The sequence below is a fragment of the Camarhynchus parvulus genome, chromosome 11 (assembly GCF_901933205.1).
Source record: "Camarhynchus parvulus chromosome 11, STF_HiC, whole genome shotgun sequence".
Lineage (NCBI taxonomy): Eukaryota > Metazoa > Chordata > Aves > Passeriformes > Thraupidae > Camarhynchus > Camarhynchus parvulus.
In genome coordinates this window covers 8,594,696-8,615,076 of record NC_044581.1, presented here as the reverse complement: position 1 = coordinate 8,615,076, position 20,381 = coordinate 8,594,696, and the positions used below count along the sequence as shown (strand labels likewise).

General features: G+C 46.3%; 1 protein-coding gene across 1 annotated transcript; it reads right to left on the bottom strand.

Moving 5' to 3' along the window:
* Nucleotides 1-241: 241 nt before the first annotated feature.
* On the bottom strand, nt 242-20,134 carry HSF4 (heat shock transcription factor 4). The gene is made up of 13 exons (XM_030956200.1): nt 20,012-20,134; nt 16,373-16,481; nt 15,170-15,297; nt 14,187-14,311; nt 11,890-11,965; nt 10,393-10,457; nt 8,656-8,755; nt 7,829-7,953; nt 5,808-6,032; nt 4,473-4,578; nt 3,079-3,144; nt 1,466-1,553; nt 242-438 (listed from the first exon to the last, which is right to left on the bottom strand). Exons 1-13 carry the CDS (start codon nt 20,132-20,134, stop codon nt 242-244), a joined length of 1,533 nt encoding a protein of 510 aa, XP_030812060.1.
* Nucleotides 20,135-20,381: the final 247 nt, after the last annotated feature.

The window sequence follows — 20,381 nt, the reverse complement described above, 5'->3', positions numbered from 1 at the left end:
TCTCACTCCCCCTCAGAGCAAGCACCAGTAGTAGTATTTTGTTTTAAAAAACATTGAAACTCAGGTGCAGGGAGGGTAATGCAACAGCTACTGACCATTTCCACCTACTAAAAAAAAAAAATAAAAAAAGGGCACAAAAAGAAACTCTCTTGCAGGTTTCTGAGTCAGTTTTGTTTCTTCCCATTCAAACCTGTGGATGCTTGGATGGGTGGGAGGGAGGTTTTGTTTCTTGGGAGCTAAATCACTGGCTGTTGTCCGTGGAAGAACTCAGGTTTAGAGGGATATCCCCTTGGACACCCCCGGAGGACATGTAGGAAGCTATATTTTCAGAAGGAACATATAGTGAAGAATTTTCAGGCAAGCTGAGGAGGTCGTTCCCAAAGATGGACTGACGGTCGAGGAGGAACTGCTGGGCACTTTCAAGGATGACATCTTTCCCTAGGAATAGACAGCAGAACGTTCAGCTTCTGGAAGGCAGGCTGCCTAGTTTTACCTATGTAGAACTGAAAATTGACAAATCTTGGGCTCACTCAAAAGCCCATTAAAATCAAGGGGAGTCTCTGCAGGTCACCAGGTGGGTTCTGCCTGAAAGCTGAGATGCCTCACATGTGAAAAAGGGATGACTGAATGCTGGAGACACTGAGAAGAGGATGAGAGCAGCTGCTCTTCTCCTTCACTGAGATGTGTCTTTCTCCCTCTTTGCAGACAGGCTTTGCAAACAGGAGATGCTCAAAGACTCTCTCCAGTGTACCTGGGCTTTTAATGCCTTTGAGGTGCTCATGAAAGAGGCTGAGGCTGTAAGCCCTTGAATGACACACAGTGAATCAAAACTAGGGCAGGTTCAGGTGGCTACAGCACCAAACTGGGGCTCTCAAGAGCTTCTCTTTCAGGAGTGTCCCAGCTGAACACACATGAACATACATCACAATTCCACAGCCAGAGCAACACTCCTGGATTCACATCTAAGGTCAATAACACATTTATCAGAGTCAGCAAGTGGATCAGCTGGACTGCTCCCTTGAGGTCTGCTAAAAGGTGTGGAGAAAGGGACACACAGCCTGTGCCTCTGGCTGCCAGCAGCTACTGGGGCACCTCCTCTGCAGCAGGAACAGAGAAACCCCAGGACTGTACCAGCTCTTACCACCCCTACCCACTGAGATCACCACATTGCTCTGAGGTGGCAGTGAACAGGCAGAGAAAGCAGTGGAAACACTGACAGTCATGATGGGGACCCACTGCAAAACCAGTTCAATTCCATTTACACCTCAGTTTATCCCCCACCCTGTTCCCACTGCTCAAGAAATGCCTTAGCAGCTGCTGTGGGAACACTGCTGCTTGACCACATGAAAGTAAAATGACAGCTGTGGTTTGCTCCCTCAAATGGCAAACTGTCAGTGCTGGACATCCCATCTGGCTGCCTGAGCTACATCCTACAGCAGGTGCACAGAGCTGCTGCTGCTCCTACCTGGGCAGCTGTTGTTGAATGGTGGGTTGAACACTTTTGGGGGCAGCTCAGTTGCACTCTTCTCCAGATCCACTGTGAGTCGCTGCATCTTGGTGCAAAAATATAAACTACAATGTACAATTATACAAAGACAGGGGAGCTTGTTAGAACTAGGCCATGTCTGAGCACCAGTGCTTCACCCCACTGCACAACACCCACAGGAACACAAGCCATCCTCCCTGCCCAGCCTCTCCTCCCAGCCTCACAGCCACACTCAGGGCAGATCTGCCCAAGGACAGGGCTGTGGGAGGTGCAATCCCCCGTTCAGCATTGGCTAATGTGGTGTGAAGCTCATGTCACATGAGGGGCCAGGCTGCTGTCACTGTGGCTGCCATGCAGAGCAAACCCGCAGTCCTCTGCAGCCAGTAACAAAGAGATTTTCTTTCCATTTTCCGATGCCTGTCTTTAAAGTGAAACTGGTTTTTGCTTATACAGTGCTCTAGGCACAGGGTTCCTGTGTATTTCTTCCACATTTCTCCATGCTCATGAATTTCTGTAGGACAAGCAAGAGCTCCTGAGAAATTTAGTGGGCTCAAGGACTGAACTATTGAACATTGCAGCCTCCTTTCCTGGCCTTTTCTTGCAATTCTTTTTAAAAGGTTATAGCCCTTGCTTCCAAGACTTGCTACATTTCTTAGACACTCTCCTTCCTAACACTCAGGAAGTGGAATTACCTTGTAAATTCAAAATTATTAAAACCTAAAAAGGATGTTGATACCATGAAAAAGGCTTAGAGACTTTTTTGCATTTCATTAGAGTAGATAACACTCTACTTGAGCATCTGTAGAGATATCTGGCAGAACCATCCAAGCCTCCATCCAACTTGGTTGTCAGCAAGGGCTCTGAAAATTCACTCTCTATCACATAGAAAAGGAACCTAGCCATGCAATGCACTTCCAACCTTAATCCTTCTGTGAGCCTACAGTTTCCTTCACTGTTTATTAAACCTGCTCTTTCTGCACTGCAGAAATATCTCTGTAAGCATCAATTCCAAAGAAATACTGCCAAACAATTTCTCCTTGTTTTTTTCATGTACAGTCCTGCAGGAATCTCTGTTGTAATTGCATGGTATTTTACAGCTCCTGAAACATACAGGGATGGCTGCACTTTGTAAAGGTGTATCTTATAAAGAGCTCTGGCACAAGGACACTTTATAAATCTATGGTATTAGTGGGATGTGACATTCTCACTAAGAGACAGTGTAGAGCAGCCAGTTGCAATTAAAGCCTCCAGGACACCAACAGTCAGTCAGAGTTTTTCCCACTCCAGACAAAGCCTGGCTGAGTGGGGAAAACAGGTCAGGAGTATAATACAGCACTGCCATGGTGTCCCCAGGAGATGCCTACGTGCTGTGCTTCAGCTCACTCTCCCCTCTGGTTATGAAATAACTCCCTCAGTTATGCACAAGCTCTGCTTCATAGTTCCATTATTATTTAGACAAGGAGATCCAGGGGAAGGTGTCCCTGCAGGGGGCAGGGCCTTTGGAACAGGATGGACATTCAGGTCATTCCACCTGGGCCTTTCTGGGGGTCTCTGATTGCTGTTCTCATAGCTCAGAAACACACAGCTCTTACCGGGGGCAGACTGGCTTCCATTTCAGCCACATTCCACTCACTCAGAGACAAATTGGGATTAAAGACCTGTTGGGACAAAAATACAGTTATGGCTGTGAAAGCTGGAATGGTTTGGGATTCCCATGGCCTCCCCTGCCTGCTGGAGGTGCAGCCCTGCACTAACTGAGCTGCAGGCAAAGGCTCCTGGGCTGACTTGAGGCACAGCTGGGCTGGGGACACTGGTGCTGACCCATGAGCCCTGCTGCCTGCCAGGGGAGGGACAGCACAGACACCCCATGCCACTGTCCTGTCACTAACCAGGGCACTGCACACACAAATCAAAGCCCTTTTCTGCTGCTCTTGAGTCCCAGGACACTCCCAGATCCATATGACTTTTAAAAGCATTCCAGAATTTAGTAGCAGAGGGCAGGTCACTGTTGCATCAGGGCTTTGGTGGCAATTTTTTGACAAGTCTGAGCAATTTGGGAAAAGGATCTGTTGATCTGAGGCCAATTTTATGATTCATTCTCACTCTTGTGACAGTTGCACAGGGAGAGAAGTGTGTCAGTAACAGGAAAACACCTCCTAATGAGAAACAAGAAACAAAAACCAAGAGTCAGTGATAGAGCAGGCCATTAGAAAAGCTCTCTGTAAAGTCAGAATCAGCCACAGACACTTGGGAACTGCTTGAAGAGAATAAGATTGATTTTTTTAAAATTACTTTTCATCTGTTTATCCATGCAAGCTTACAACATGCCTTTATCTGAAGCATCTCCTCAAGGGGCCATATATTTGACATATAGATTTTTTTCTAACATACAGAGCTATTTGATTATTGGCAAAAACCTTTCATATACCAACTATATGTACAACAGAGAAATAAACAAACCTTCCTATTTCTGCATGTCTGCTTAAGAAAAAGCCACTATCCATTTCTAAAGAAAGGTGATCTAAGAACTGAGACTGATAAATAGCTCAGCAGAAAGAGGATTTGACATTGGCTACACTTCCCAGAATATGAGGAAGAGGGGAAGGTAGAAAAAGCTAAACACAATATAGGAATATCTAAGATGTAGAATATGCAGAAAATAACCCCTACAAAGCAATTACCAAACTAGCTAGAGAGTCATATTAAACCTATTTTACATAAATATGTCAGGTCTCATATTTATTTCTTTACCAAATGCAGTGTTTTGTGGCCCTAAAAGTCCAAATATGCATATTTTAAAATAAATAAAGGCACAATTTAAAGCTGAAATCTCATAAGCAAGTTACAACAGAGCTGTGACTCCACAGGCTACACGTGGCAGACAAAATGCCACATGAGAACAAGCAGCATGACCTGAACCACAGCCCAGAGGAACCTCTGTGAACTCCACAGCTCTGTTTGATGCAGCCTTCCCAGTAACACTCACATCCAAGAGGCTGGCAGGCTCCAGGCTGTACTGCTGGCTCCTCAGCAGCAGCTGCAGCCCCTCCAGGCTCCAGTCAGTGCCCTCCAATGGGTCTGAAATATCTGTTCTGAGAAAACACAAAGGGAAACATTGCCACAAAGGAAACTTCGCAGAGATACCTACAGAAAGCAGGACTGAGCAGCCTTCCAAAAGGATGTTCCTGTTTAAATCTCATTTTGAAAACCAAGAGCCTGCTGTCAGCCTGGGTTTATGCCATAAAACCTCGTTAAATCTCAGAGTACAACTCAGCAGAGCACACAGGGGACTGGGCAGATGGTAAAACAAATGAGACAATCCCTCTCCTGGGTGACACGTGGTTTGGGGATGGATGGTCTGTGCACATCTCCTCAACACTGGGAAAATTAAAGCTTTCCTTAGAAGAAATCCTTTTAGAAATGCTCTTGGAACCAGAACAGGCTGCATTGCCATTCTCCTTGGTCCAAGATGCCTGAATTACTGTTAACTAATGCTTTTTAAAGGAGTGACTTTTAGCTGCAGGCATTTACCCTGCAGGCTGCATTTACTAGAGACATTTAGCTAAAAGAGCAACAGTGAGGCCCTGCTGTGATTAAACCCCCAAAAGCTATTAAAATTTTCTCTTAAAATCAGGTCTCTAAAAAAGGGATTATTTTTCTTGTTTTTAAGCATCCAGTGGGTTCAGAGGGAGGACTTTGATTCTCTTGTAAGGACTTAAAGGAAAATGGAAGCTTTTCTGATAATCCTACTGAGTGTTTTAGGTTGCCCTCCCTGATGTTCCTCCTTACATTGCTGCAGTTGCTATCAAGAATGAACTGCAGTTAAGTCATCCACCCAGCTGCACCATGCTTTCCTTCTCCTGGACACTCCCCATGACATGGCTGCAGTTGGGATTTCAGTCTCAGAGCACAGCCCCAGAAGAGGCTGAGCCTGGGGTCACAGTGCAGTGCCCTGGGCAGGGGTGTAGCACAGTCCAGTGCAGGCCTGCAGACAGACACAGATCTGGCCTGGGCTCCAGCTGTCACTCAGACCTTGGGCAAATCCCCCTCAATGCAAAAAGCCTCTTCCTGCTCCCACAGCTCTGATGCACATCCTGTGACACCTCTTCCTCTGCTGGGTTCTTCAAGCAGGTGATCCACATGCCCCTGCCTCTGTGAACAGTCCCCTGGCATTCAGGGCTCCTCTGGCAGGTGCCACATGTCCAGGATGGAGCTCACCAGGCTGCACTTGGCTGCCTGCAGTCACCCTCCCTCCCCAGCCTGGGGATGGGAGCAGAGGGCCACGAGCAGCCAGGGCCACAGCTCTCCCTGGTAGCCTCACCTGTCCAGCAGGGCCCTCCTGCCTCTCCTCTCAGGTGCCTGGGAGGTCCCTGGTGGGGCTGCAGCACAGCTGCCCCTGCCCTCCAGGACAGACTGGACCATGGCCACGGGCAGCACCGGGGGCTCAGAGCAGGCGCGGCAGCCGGGCAGGGGCACCTCGGGCTCTGTGCTGCCTTTCACTCCAGGGCTCACTGGCTCTTCCTTGATCAGCATGAGGCACTTCTCCCTGCAGCAGAGACAAGGCTCAGCACCACACACAGCTGCTCTGCAAAGGCTTCGAGCTACTGGGAAGGGCAGAAGCACAAGGCCTTGCTTCCACTTCCTATCAAACTGCTGCAGGTCTTTCCATTTCCTCAGGTGGGCAAAAGAAGTCAGCAGCCTCTCTTTCTTTTCAGCCTCTCTTTCTTTTCAGCAAGCTCCAGAAACATGCTCATGTATTGCTGGAATGCAGCTGCAATATCTGCAGTCATTTCATCAGTCACAGCTATAATGAATTTGCCCCATTCAATTGTTTTGCAAATATGGAAAATAAATTTCTGCGCACTGATCATTTCTTGGGTGAGTGTTAGGGACAGGTTCAAGGGACACTGGGCTAAAGAGATTCCCCTAAAAAAGAAAAGTCTCCACCATAGAGATAAGAATGGGATCAGTAAGACCCTCCCATGCAGGAGTTAGGATTGGCTCAGCAGGCACTCTAGAGATCCCAATGACTCAGGTCAGGATCTTGTAGCCCTGCAGGACTTGAACAGAAGCTGTTGAGATCTGACAGTCATAGTCAGATGTTTTACTTGGTTGGAGGCAGAGGTTTGCCTTTTCCAATGGGAGAGGCACCCCACATAATTTCCAGATGGACAAATGACAGTGAAGTTTTGTTTAGAAGCATTTTGTGTGTAAAAACCTACTCTGTGTTACTTGTAGGAGACTTTAGAGCTCCTTGTGAACCTGCACAGCTGGAGCCAAAGTGACAAAGGCATGGAGATAACAGGGATGATAAGTGACACTACAGAGCTTTCCTCAACATTCCTTTCAGACCATCTTCTCATCTCACGGGGCTTAAATTCCCACCAGAAGCACAGCTGATTTAGGAGGCACCACACCTGAACTGACTGGGGCCATGGGCTCAGATGTTAAAAACTGTGCAGACACAGAGCAGATCAGAAGCCACCAGATGGCACTCAGTAATTAGTAGAAATAAGCAACTTAACTTGAAGGTTATATTAAAGATTTTCTGCTTTAGAAATGGCTTCCAGGTTTGTTTTTTCTTTTTAATCTGAAGCTCTTTACATGCTTCTAGTTAATTTTATGGCTTTGGTTTCAATTATGCAACAGATTTACAGGCAATTTCTAGAGTGTAACTAGAAATTATACTGCCTTGCCTCTATGCCTGAGAAACTGTTTCCATGATTCATCTGTCTACTTACTTTCCACTGACATAGCTTTAGCTATTCTGCTGCTAGCCCTAAATGCACTGCATGTCTGTGGCAGGAAGAGATAAGCATTAAAATACCTCTGCATTCAGTTCTTAAGTTACTGGGGCCTTTTCACAGAAAAGTTGACAAACATAGGAAGTTGTTGTGATGCAACCTTTCTGTTCTCATTAGCTGTTAGATGTACAATTTGATTGCTTCTTCCCTGCCAAAGCCAAAAGGAAACCCTCCTTTCTCTCTCTCAACAAACCCAACAAATGTTAGTATCTCATTATTTGATTAAGTCTGAGACAGTCCCTGTCTTGGGACTTGGGACTAAAGAAACATGGAATATTTCTTGAAGAGGGGAGTGGAAGTTCTCAGCATGAAACTCAGGACTTTGTTTTGAAAATTATGTTGTTATTACCCCCCTCTAATTCTGAAAATCTGACCCACTTTGCAAACTGGAAAAAAGCATTCCATCCCACATCTCTATAGAGATTTGTGAATCAGACAGAAACTTTGGTAGAATTACAGCCACCAAAAACTCTTGAGAAGAGTTGCATAAGCATGTTTATACCCAACTCTCTCTATTTTTAATCACAAACATGTTTACCTGTCATTTTCAGGAGGGGATTGCATATTCATGATGTTGGATGGTGATGCTTCAGTAACATCAGATATGATGGGTCCTCCAGCGATTGCAGGGCTGTTTAAGCAAGAGGCAGGCTCTGTCGAGGGCTAACAGGAAAGCAAAAATCATATAGATTTATCCTTCTGACCCCAAAACAGGTGCAAGGCCCTGTCTGAGATGGTTAGGGTTTATTCACCCTGACTTTGAGTCCCCACTTTATGAAAGCCAAGAAAGCTTTTACCTACTATGCAACATTATAATTTCCTCTCACTTTTCCTCCAACCACACAGAGGTACAGGTGTGAAATAAACCCTGTGAAGTGTCAGCAACCAAGAGGTTTCAGCATGTCTGACATTTTGCCTAGACTGCTCAGCTTCCTCTGCAGGGAAAGATCCAACACAGCCCAACAGGGCTGTATGAGCCTCTCATGCCAGCTCGTGTATTTTAACTGCATGACAGAAATGTCTGGTGTCTGCTCTGATGATGGTGGGGATCCCTTAGAGGGTTGAAAAATCCCACTTTTAGAACTCACTTCTTCCTATCTTCCCTCGAGGTGAACCAGGCTGGGGTAACAACACGGAGAGTTCAGTGTGCAGGGTCTGCCTTTCCCCACAAAGTCCATGGCCTCCCTCATGAAGGCATCCATGAAACTGGGGAGCTGAAGTAGCTTTAAATGTCACCCAGCTTAGCAAACCTCATTTCTTCTTCACTGCCAAACTCTTGCCAAGTTACTTACTCCATAATCTCTATTATTACTTCAAGCATTCCCTCCAGCCAAAGCCATCCCAAGGCCCAGAGGCTGCACCCACCGACTGGATGAAATAGGGCTCGTGGAGGGGCTCTGGGGACAAATGCCGGCTGAACTTGGACACTGGTGGAGCTGAGATCCCGTTGTCAAGCATCAGAGGTCTGTGGAGAGAAACACTTTTGTCTTCCAGCATGTACTGACTGGCTCCTGGCTGCTCATACACAAAACATCCCCGAGCCAAGAGCTCTTCTCCCCTGTCTGTTCTGGTTCTCCTCAGCTGTAAGAGTCTTTCTTGCCCAGTGTTATGGGCAAGGAAGGCTAACAACAGTTTTGGAGGAGGTCACCATTAAAAAGAAGCATTACCCAAACAGAGGGGAAGGATGCAGAGCTGCCCATGCTGCCAAACCTACCCAGAGCCCCCAGGCAGCACTCTGCTCTGTACCAAGTATAGGTGTCCACTCTGCACACCATCCTTTCCTGCAGCCATTTAGAAGAGGCAGGAAAACACAACTGTGAAAGATAAAATACTAAGGATGCAGATACAGACACAAGAGCTGAAGTTTCTGGAAGACAGACCTTTGTGTTTCCAAGGAAGCAGAACTCAAATTACCTTGCAAATTGCAGCTGGTTGTGTGAAGTGTAACCCCCATCATAAGGGGGGAAATGCAGTTGCTGTGCAGGTAGTTCTGTGCTCTTCTGCCCTTTTCAGCACAATTTCTCACTAATTATTTGCCTTTTTACAAAAAAGCAGTGGTCTAAGACATTTCTTGGGCTGCAAAGCTTTTACAGGGAGGACACAGCCCTGACCATGAAAATGAGAGGTCAGATCTGGCATCTCATTTCTCTGCTTGCCCACTCTACTGGATGAAAATTTCCCCAGTCACGAACCTCAGCAACTGCTATTCTCCCCTTGAGCCCTTTTCTTTGCTATCTGCAGTGTTTTGCTCTTCCAAGAGGCTTAGCAGAGAGGTTAGGCAGAGATGCACATACCCTGCTGGCTTGTACAGATTATGGGCTCCTTCATTCAACCCTGTGTTGTCTTTACAATCCTCACAAGAGGAGTCAGTCAAGAACAAGGACACTGACTTAATGCAAATTGACTCCTTTGAGCTGCTCATGGGAGGTCTGGCTCCTTTCTCTTCAGCATGGAGAAGTTTCTAAGTTGTCAAAGGCCACAAGGTAATAAAGGTAGGAACTGGAGGCACGTCCCTGTCCTCAGTAAATTCCACTCAATAGTCTCTCCCCCTTCTTTAAATCACAAGCATCACAGGGCAAGAAAGGCATAGCTGCTCTCCTGAAAGGCACTAAGCTTCCTAATTCAAATCATTCTATTCACTTGCCTTTAAGAGCCTACCTAAAGATACCTCTCAGCTAAAATTTTTCCCCACCATCCTCTTTGTAAAGCCTGAAGGTTAACACCAGCAAGCCAGTGTTGGATACACACCCCATTCAGTGACTGTGGGTCAAACTGAAGGTGTCTGTGGGCTGCCAAGTGGCAAAACTGGAACCTGCAGGAGCAGCAGTGGGGTCCTGCCCTTTGGCCTCTCTCTAGTTAGCACTCCCATGTCCCACTGCGTGCTGTGTTCCCCAGATAAAGGTCACGAGCTGACAGGGTGCTTCTCCACAGAGCAGTGAATGGGGCTGTCAGCAGGTCTGACTCTGCACTTCAGCCCATTCAGCTGCCATCACCATGGAGCCTGGTCCGGTGACCGCCCGCCCGGGCGAGCTGAGCTTGTGCTTTTACTGAGGGGGCAGCATTATGCACCCGTGAGCGTGTGCACCACACACGGGGACTTACAGCTTCCTCTTTATCCCAGAGCTGCTGGGGCTTGATTGGAGCTGGCCAAACAGAAACTGAATCAGCTGTCAGGAGAGATCAAAATCCGGTGTTAATCAGCAGAGTGATTCAGCACTCCCTGCTCTCGCAGCCATTCTTATCCCACATACTCTCCCTCCAAACAGCACCCCAAAGCTGGGAGCAGCCATAGAATATAGGAGCCAAACTGCATGAGACATTGGAGCCCAAAACAGAAATGAGCTGTCCAAGAACCCAAAACAGACTGCCTGGCTTTCAAGGGACACAGCCAGGTGCCTACTCTGTGCAAAGGTTCCTGGATGCATGTGCTCAGCACTTTCTCTCTTCACTTTGGGCATGAAGAACTTCAGCTGGTCCTAACAGACCTGTGAAGTGCACATGCAAACATTCCTAGGCCTGGAGTTAGAGCTGGATCCATTAAAGTTTTCAGAGACAGTTAGAAGAGGTGCTGTAAAGTCCGGCAAAGACTTTGCAAGTGAGAGAGGCAACTCTCTATGTAGAGCCTGGATGAAGGTCTGAGCTCTTTCAGTTGAGTTTTTCAGTTCTGTGAATATTAGTGCTGCTGTAACAGGATACTAAAAAGGAAGCAGAGTAGCTTTGGAGAAGAATCACTTTGCAACATATTCCCAGGTCAGCTTGAACTTAATGCTCTGCTTTGACCTCCAAACAAAGAGAGCATTATTATTATATATCACAGCTGGCTCTTACTCATTGCTCAATATAACAAAATGGAGTTGCATAAAAGCCTCTACAATGAAGTATACAGCTGCTCCAGCCTCAGAGCTGGAGGAGGCTTGATAAGTAGCCTCATGCATTTCTGTCCAGTCCTGTGACTCCATGATGCCACGTGAGGGTCAGAACGAGGGGACTGGGATGTGTGACATGCTCTGTCATGTCAGCACCATCCAGGAATCACTGGAGAGGCCTTTTCTACACTGGTCATGCTAGATTTTAAGGGAAACGGTTTTGCATCCTAAAAAGTTGTACAGTAATTCCTCAACTATACCAGTAACACCAGAAAATGTAGCAGCTGCTCTTACATTCCCCCAGTGGGGCAATGGGTGGCCGATTCTGCCACCTGCAGCTTCCCACTGGTGCTGGAAGCAGTGGGGTTCCTCTTGTGAGCAAATGGAAGAGGAAGATTTGGGAAGGCCAAAGGCATTGGTGCAACCAGAACACAGCCAACACAGGGCAAATAGTGAGAGTTGTGCTCTCCTGCCCAGGATTTCAACAGAGAAGTGCTTCTAACATCAAAGAAAGGACTGATACAGAAATTAAAATCTTTTGCCCAAAGGCACGGTCTGTGCTTTGTTAATGACTTGTTTGTATAGGACACATAAAAGCATCACCCAACTTAAAAGAAAGGGAAAATAATTACACTGTGATATCACAGTGTGGAAATTATGGGACAAGAAAAAAAATCAGAGGAGCTCATAGACCAGACAGCACCAGCAAGTTTGGAGTTTATATGATAACTACCTTGTTGATGACTTTCTGTTGCTGTGAGTGGTTCTGCCGCAGAGAAACAACTTCCCGCCAAAGAACTTCATTTTGTCTGAAAGTGAAACAGACATTTTCCATGAGAACAGAAACACCAACAGCCCATGGTGCTGCCATGATAGCAGTAGATTCAACTGTGCAAAGTCTGTCTCACTTCTGGGTTCTTGCAGTGTTTGGCTCTTTTCAGTATCCCAAACAAGCTCACACAATTGCCTTCCTTTTTCTTCCTTGAGCTCAAAAGAGCTATAGATCAAAGCATGGAGGAAAAACATAAAGAAAAGCCAGCATTTATAGGGAAAGGTAACAGGAGGACACAAGTTTTTGTGGAACATTTGGGCCAAACTCAGAATTTCAGCAAGGCCTGATTTGTGACTGTGAGTTATTTGGATCACCCACACTGTCCTTCCATGGGAGCCAAAAAAGCCCAACCTCTCCACAACTGCACCAGCGCTCCCAAAGACAAGACCATGAACAGAGACCCTGTGTATTCTACCTGCTTAAAACTCATACAAGTGGTGGTTCAAATGCATGTTTGGAGCAGACAAAAAAATGTTCCTGCATCTCAGAGCCTTGAACTAGGAGGACTCTAATGATGTTATTAGTGGGAGCCACTGATTTAACCCAGCACAGACCCGTGTCCAGCTTGCACAAAGAAAATGTCTTTTCTGTCTGTAAATGAAGCAGCACAGAAGGGAGCTTACAGGCTTGCTCTAACAGTCAGTCCCATTAGGTGGGAGGGAGAGAGGCAGAGTTTATTTACTGTGCTGTCTCCAAGTCTGGATACCAGCCAAGTCCATGCTGCTAAAGGTTTTGCCAGCCAATTTATCTCCAGAGTATATGGATGTACCTAAACTGTCAGGGCAGCAAAACCTATCATACAGGTGAAACTGATAAATCCTTTTGCTTTTCAGTCTTTCTAATGTGGATGGATGCTAGAACTGGGAAGGTAAGGCCCAGAGATCTGAAGAGCACAGTAGAACAGCTTGTACAGCAAGAATCTCTGCAGTGAGCTTTCTGTACTGGTCCTGACAGGATTTTCAGCAAAGCAGCATTCCTGAGTCTGACAGCTTGCACTGGAGTTATGTCCTAATTGTTCTTCACCAGTGTAAATTTCTTAACATGGATTCAGCTTGGGATTTCTCCTCTGTCTTACTTTATAAAAATCATATTATTTGCATCTGTTGAATGCAATTTTGCCAGATGGAGGGAAGGAGCAAGCAAATCAAAAGGGAGAATAAATTAAAATCAATGCCAAATCACTAATACTGGAACTCCTCAAAAATTAAATCAAATGCAAGCCCAGAAACTCATTACTGCTGTATCTGGATTTCACAGTGCAAACTCATGCCTGCGCTAAGTGTGGGAGTCATTAAAAATTGATGCAGGATAAAAATATGTATCCATTGCATGTAAGGTGCTGGTCTGGAATGAAGTTTCCCAGTATGCAGTGTTACTCCTAAGGCCCATAATGACAGTGTCATCTGGTGGTGTATGAATATCAGCTCTCATTATAAAAGAAAGGGTTTGGGTGTATTTGATTATTCAAGTGCTTTTAAACAAAGCTCTCTGTAAATATTAAAATTCTGGAGGCAAATAAAAACCTCTCCAAGTATATGATTTATAAAACTATATCCACTTCCTAATCTTTTAGTGACCATGTCTGAGTAAGAAAATCCCAGAGTCTCAGACAGCTGGAGGCAGCCCATGCAGGAAGCATTGCATCAGCTTGTTTTGCTCTTATCCAACAATTCTGGCCATGTTAGATGACACAGTCTCAGGGAGATGAGTCCATGGACTAAATTATACACAAGTTCTTATGTTATAACTTATAACATACTATATTTTTTAGGCCAGTCATAAATTTTGGAGGTGAATGATGGCAGAAAGGTAATTTCTTAATAGCTGAAGTGGACTCCACCACATTTCTGCCAAGGACTCTTGTATGTGTGAGTTACATCTTTATCCCCATTTCCATCTGGAGGCAATAGTTATCTAAGTCCCCAGGTTATGCACATATTTCCTGTCTGACCTTCTCTGTGCTTTCCTCATCTCTGAAGGGAAAACAAACAAGACAGAGAGGCTGAGCATTAATTCGTATTTTGTAAATCAGATGTGCATAGAAATCCTACATGTTGTTGTCTCAACAGATCTCTGGTCAGTCCCTGGCTCCATGTGCTCCCTGGGGAGGGAAGTGTGCCAGGCTCCTCCTTTCAACCATTCCCCACTCCAGAGAAGCAAATGCCCATAGGAAGCAGCCTGAGTAGGATTCAACTCACTGCTTCATGTCCTGCACTTGACACTCCATGTTCTCCTGCTGACTTCTCAGAATCTGTACCTCGTATAGCAACCTGCTGAGGTCCTCCTGGCGCATCTTGGTCTCCTCACTTTTCACTACTGACACCTGAGGAGAAAGAAATCAAAGGCAGATTTTACCTGTGCAAGAAGGGCCATGGACAGAGAGAGTCACTGTGGTGGCTCAGGTGCAGGACTGTCACCGGCTGAAATACCAGGACAGGCCACATGCCAAAGAGTCTGAACTATCCCAGGGTACTATTGCAAGAGCCAGACAGAGCAAAGTGCAGGACAAATCTATTCATACAGAGGGTCTGCTGGCAGAATTACATTCCCTGTCAGAATGGGGACCTATTTCAAATTAGTTTAGGGGGAAAACAAAAGTATTTTGAGTATCAGGGAGGAATTTATCTAGATTGATTTAATCTTTCTACTTTAATTACAGAGATATCCAATCAAGCCTCACGTTTTACAGGGATGAGTCTGATGAAATGCTTCAAATTGACATACTACACGTGGATTTCCAAAAGGCTTTTATTCAAATCCCTTTTTAGAAGTTGCTATGCTAATTCAGTGAGAGAACAACACTTTGGGAGTATTAATAATAGGTTAAAAGACAGAAAACAGAGGGCAGGAGTAGGCTGTTTCTTGTATAAGAAAAAGAGATGGCTGTTGAAGACCCTGCAGGATTTATGCCATATTTCTCTAGGAACGCAGTAACAATTCAAAGGCAGAGGGGGGGAAGCAAGCCTAGCCCTGAAACACTACACAAACATCTTGTGATGCAGAGCAACAGAGCAGAAAAACACAGACAAAACTCTGATGCAAGCCAGGCCCTGCAAACCAAGAACCCCCAGCCTAGGTGAACGTGTGTGGGGAGGACAGTAACAACACCAGGGTGATGCTGGAGTTATGCTGAGCAGGATCTGGCAGGTGCCTGTTCCCCCCTCCCACACAGTTCCCTCACCTTCCTCTTGATGTGCTCCAGGAGGTGCTCGTGGCCCTGCAGGAAGCAGAGGTGCTGGAACTCAGTGTCGTCCCTCTCAGGCTTGACCAGCCCGCCCTGCTCGATGTTCACCACCTTCCTGAAGCCATCTGCACAGAGAGGACACACCTGCTGGCAACAGGACCCAGCACTCCCTGCACCACCCACCCTCATCACTCTTGAGGACATTTCTGATCACCCTCCACACTGTTTGAGCTGCCAGTGCTTACCCCTGGACATGTTTTGGTGGGCCATAACCACCAGAAACCCAGGGCAAGGGAGAGCCCTGTGCATCCCACGGGCCACCCCTGCTGCAGCCTGTGCCATGAAAGCTTTTCCATCACAGGCACATTGGTCTGCCAGGAGCTGAAATGCCAGCTCTTAGGGGATTCCTGTCTCAGTTTGCAAGCCACAGGGATTCAGGGGAAGGTTTTTCAAAGGCACAGACCATCAACAGGTGCCACTTTTGGAAAAAAGGGTCACGTCCACATTTGGAAATCTGCTTTGGGTACTTCTCTGAAGTCCTTGAAAGTTTCTAAGCTGTATTTAAGGACTGGCCTAAAATATTAAAAATGCTACTAAAGAGTGAAATAGCAAAGTTAAAACTTGACTAAGGAACTTAACTACTCATTGAAAAAATTTCAACAACTATCAGAACAGTCATATTGTTAAAGTAGCTGAAAATTACACCTAAACCTCTTTTAAGGGGTAAAAATGTCTGATCAGCAAGGCAAGGTTTGCAGGGAGAAGAACTGTCTGTTACCAGTTCAGTGATATGGCTGGTGAAAGGGATAAGCTCAGGGCACAGGACCCACAAGAGCAGCACACTCTGGGGGAGGTGTCACAGTTGGTATCTGGATAAAACTCCAAATAGAATAAAATGGAAAATGAATAATAATAGGTCATCAAATCAATGCAAGAGAAGCAGAACACCTGGTAGGTCAAAATTCTTAGCCCACATCCTGAAATGTAATCTAACAGAAATTCCATGCTGGAATTTAAGGTAAACACAAGGAGATCACTACTCTGGGATGTGAGAGGCAGATCCTCTTTGGCAAAATCAATAATGCCACAACAAGTCATGTACATGAGACCCCAAACCTTCCTCTGCACAGTTCTCTCCCATGCCTCCTGTCCCCCCATGTTTGTGGGGACCCCATGCCTGGGCCCTGGAGCTGCACTCACACATGTTCAGCTGCCTGACAAAGCTGGCCATGTTGTTGTGCTTGAAATACTTGGGCAGCACCTCCTTGGCAAAGCGGCCTTGGTCGAACACATGGAAGCTGGTGCCATTCTGCAAAGGAGACAAGGACAAAGGCAAAGTCAGGGGAGCATCCCTGACCACAAGAGGGGCCCAGGAGGAGCCCTACAGCAAGGGCAGTCTTGTTCTCTGAACTGCCACTTTGAAGCTAAGAAGAGTGACAACAGCCCTCGATGACAGATGTGCTCCTTTCAGTTCTGGTACAGTCAGGCCTCTGTGGCTGCAGGATTGATCCTTTTCTGCTTTTTGTCACTGCTTAGTTGAGAGTCTTGGATGTGAGAAAGAAACCGCTGACTTTTGTGCCCAAATAGCTGGTAGGTAGTCTGTGATCATCCCCTCTTGCATGGACTTCACAAAAAAGATTCAGGTCTTAAGAAAGGCCTGAAAGTGAGAATTGCCATTACAACCCCTGCCATCATAACCTACTTGCTCAGCTCCAACCCCAGTCCTTCTGCTCCAGAGCACAGCAGTCCTGGAGGGAGCACTGCCTGGAGACATGGCACAAGAAACACAGCAAGGCAAGAAGCAAATCATCTCTGGAGACACCACACTTGCCCAGAAGCTCTACGCACATTTTATTGATTATTTTTAATAGTAAACAGCCACAAGGGCAACCCACAAAATGTTGACAGTCACGCTTTGCAGCCCGAGCTAGCAACACACACGTTAATCAGATAAAGCTTCCATTTCTGGGGTTGCATTGCAATGATCCATGCCTGCCAAACAAGGCAAACTGCCTGGGACTGCTGGTAGAGAAGATGCACTGCAGGCCACGTGCTTTCCCTGCCTGGCCTTCTACCTGCTGACAGTTACATCAGTGCAATGACATCAGCAGATATTAGGGACCTGCCTCAGCTGCAGCTGAGTTTCAAGCGACAAGAGCTAAGGACACCAGAGCCTGCACTGTGCTGGCAGGGAGGGGTCTGAGACCAGCCCACCACAGTCATCCTCCTGCTGTGTTCAGTGCTACTCCCAGCAAGCAGAGGTGTGTCAGCCTGGGTGGGCGTTCCAGGGGCTGGTTTGTGACACGGGACAGTGTTTTGTAAGAGCCCTCAGGCTCTGTGTGCAGGAAGAGGGTACCAGTGGTGTGAGTCCCACCTCACACCATCAGGGGGTCTGCAGCTGCAAGGGTGCTCTCAGGGAAGTGTGGAAATCTCTGAAACAGGGACTGCAGTCAGGGCCATGAGACAGGTGAGTGACTAACGAGGGGCTGCTGTGTGCCTGCAGCCTGCCCATGGCCTCCAGAAACCAGCCAGCTGGCAAACCCTGCTGCCCTACACTGCGTTTCCATCAGCACATGGTGCCACTTGCCTCTGAGCTCAGGCTCATTTGGCAGCTCTAACAATTAACACCCACTAACACAGGATTGGCTCTGCTGCACTTCTGCTCCTTGCTTACTACTGCAAATACTGAACATGACTGTGCCTCAACACTGCTCTTTGACCATTTTTGGGGTCTTCCCTATCATTCCTTATCCCATGCAGCAGAAGCAAAGGCTGATCAAGCATTTAAGAGATTCACTGACAACCTGCATGCTGGAATTATCCTGTCTTTGAGAATTTGCAGACAGGACAGCAGGAACCAGGTTTCCCAACACTGCAGACACTGCCCTGGGGGCCCAGCTGGTTTATTCTGCTTCCCTTGTGCTTCTGGCCCCTTACTCTGGGATACAGCTGTGTGTCCCAGGCTGGACCCCCTGATGGAAAATGAGAAGCATGAGAGTTTTGTATACCTCAACAAGTCCTTCTGGCCTCTCATGAGTGGCCATTCCTTTGAATTCAGGGCCACAGTGTTCTCAGAAGCTGTCACACTCAGAAAGGCTCCTACAGACACAAGAGACTTTGGGGTTACTGTGTGCTCACCAATGAACTGTGCATGTGTCAGTCTGTTCCCACACTGCAGCTGTGCCTTGGCTGTTTTACACAACAGGAGCACAAACTCAGAAACTCTGGAAGTCTTCTCTGCCCAAAGCAAAACTGACTGCAGCACAACAATCGTGGCAGATGCTTATCTTTACTGCTTTTGACAGAACCACCAGGACAGACATGTTGTGCTCTGACAAGACAAGTGCTAGTCTAGGAATTTGCCAGTTCTCCCTTACTGCACTGCCATTTTAAAAATTAATTACTTCCTGCCCAATCTACCACAGACACTGAGAGCAGACTTTTCCTTTCCACTTTACAGCAGACTTTAGTGTATATATAAACCATTACTGCATCTCCTCTCCATCTCTTCTTCATGCTAAGAAACAGTTCACAGCTCCTTATGGGTCCTATTTTCTAGAAGTACTGATTACCCAGAAATCTTAGGTATGCACACAAATCTCTCAGCTCCAACATTACTGTTGTATAGAAGCTGAATATGTGAAACATGGATACCTGCAACAAGAGGAAAATGAGACACCTAAAAGCCTTACCCCAAACCTCCAAGGATGCAGTTGCAACCAATGTTAGTTTGCAGGAAAGTAGAACATGGTGGTAGTCAGTCAAAAATAACAGTGTTCTAAGTGCAACAGAGAGGGGACTATTTACACAGGTCAGAAAATAATTTCTAGCTTTAAAATCCTTATTTAAAACTTGGTGGTTCTCAGAGGTATGGCCATGTAATACCAGCATCAAACCACGATGGTCACAGATATCAATGCAGCTCCAATCCTGTCTCAGGTTTTGAATGAAAAGTCTATTGGACACACAGTATATATAAGAAAGGCTACTTTAGACTTTTTCACCACCCCCCTTTAAATTTGCTTGTGTTATAGATTCTTGATTTTGGAGAACAAGTTTATGCACACAGCTTATCTAATAACTCCCTGCTGAAAACAAATCATTATTTGCAGCAAGTTGTGGGTCAAAAGCACAATGTGGTATCAAAGTGTTGTATAAAGAGGATAAATAATTTTATTTCTGTGATTGCACTTAGTATATTAATGCCTCTGTGACAAATAAGAAGCCAAAGAAAAGCAATCTATCCCTATGAAGTTGTACAGGCAATATGTACCCACATCACCATGATCATCACACCGACTCGTTGAAAAGTCAAGTAATGCTCTTCCAAAATGATTTAGGGTGATAGTCTGAGATCTGTTTAAATTATAGGTTTGAGCTGTTTATCTGCTGCCTTCCACCTAGCCATTTGTGAGAGGCTGCTAAGAAACACATGTGAGATAATACCAAACAGCAGTGAAACTTTTTAAGGGCTTTGCACATTTCCTATAAATGTTAGGGAGCTGCAGATTCAAGCAAGGTGAAAATATTTCTCTCAAAGTAGAATTCTTAGAATTAGAACATTAGGCACTTTTTAGGATGTTTCAAGTGAAATATGTAAATATTATAATTAAAACACCCACAAAACAGTTTCCCCTCTGAAACAGAAAAGCCACAATATTTCAGATAAATAACACCAAGTATATCCAGAAGTGCCTGTACTTGAATCCTGGTTTTTGCACTCTGCCAGTGACTGGGCAGCACCTGCCAAGCAGAGGGCAGCTCCTGTGCCATGCAGCTCTCCTGGGTTTTCCCCTGTTGTTGCAAGCATTAGTGACACCCAGTACCTGTTGCACTTACAGAACTCCAGCAGATGAGATGGTTCGTTTCAGGGTCTTCCACCAGCGTCCAGAGTTTTGTTAGGAAGGCTGGGACATTGCTGGAGTATCCATCCATCACCAGAGAGCTGGGTGAATCCTGCATAGCTCTGCAGCGTCCCAGCTAAACTGACCCCATCGCCCTGGGCGCGCCTGCCTCCCCGCACGCGCCTGCGTCCCGCAGAGAATGAGCCACCCAATTTTATCCCAGGCCAGTGGAAAGTAGGCAGCCAGGGAGTCACATCAGCAGTGCTGCTCACACTCTTAAAAACTCAGCACAATGGGATGGCATCACCAGCCCCAGAGAACAATGCACAGAATGAAAATGCACCACAGCCGATCTCGCAGAGCTG

Bases quoted from the DNA above. Each gene is read 5' to 3' on its own strand.
- HSF4 (XM_030956200.1), bottom strand. From the start codon at position 20,134: ATGCAGGATTCACCCAGCTCTCTGGTGATGGATGGATACTCCAGCAAT. The intron at 7,954-8,655 runs GTGGGTGCAGCC...CTTTCCTGTTAG, and splicing joins AGCCCTATTTCATCCAGTCG to CCCTCGACAGAGCCTGCCTC. The intron at 439-1,465 runs GTAGGAGCAGCA...GTCTATTCCTAG, and splicing joins ATTCAACAACAGCTGCCCAG to GGAAAGATGTCATCCTTGAA.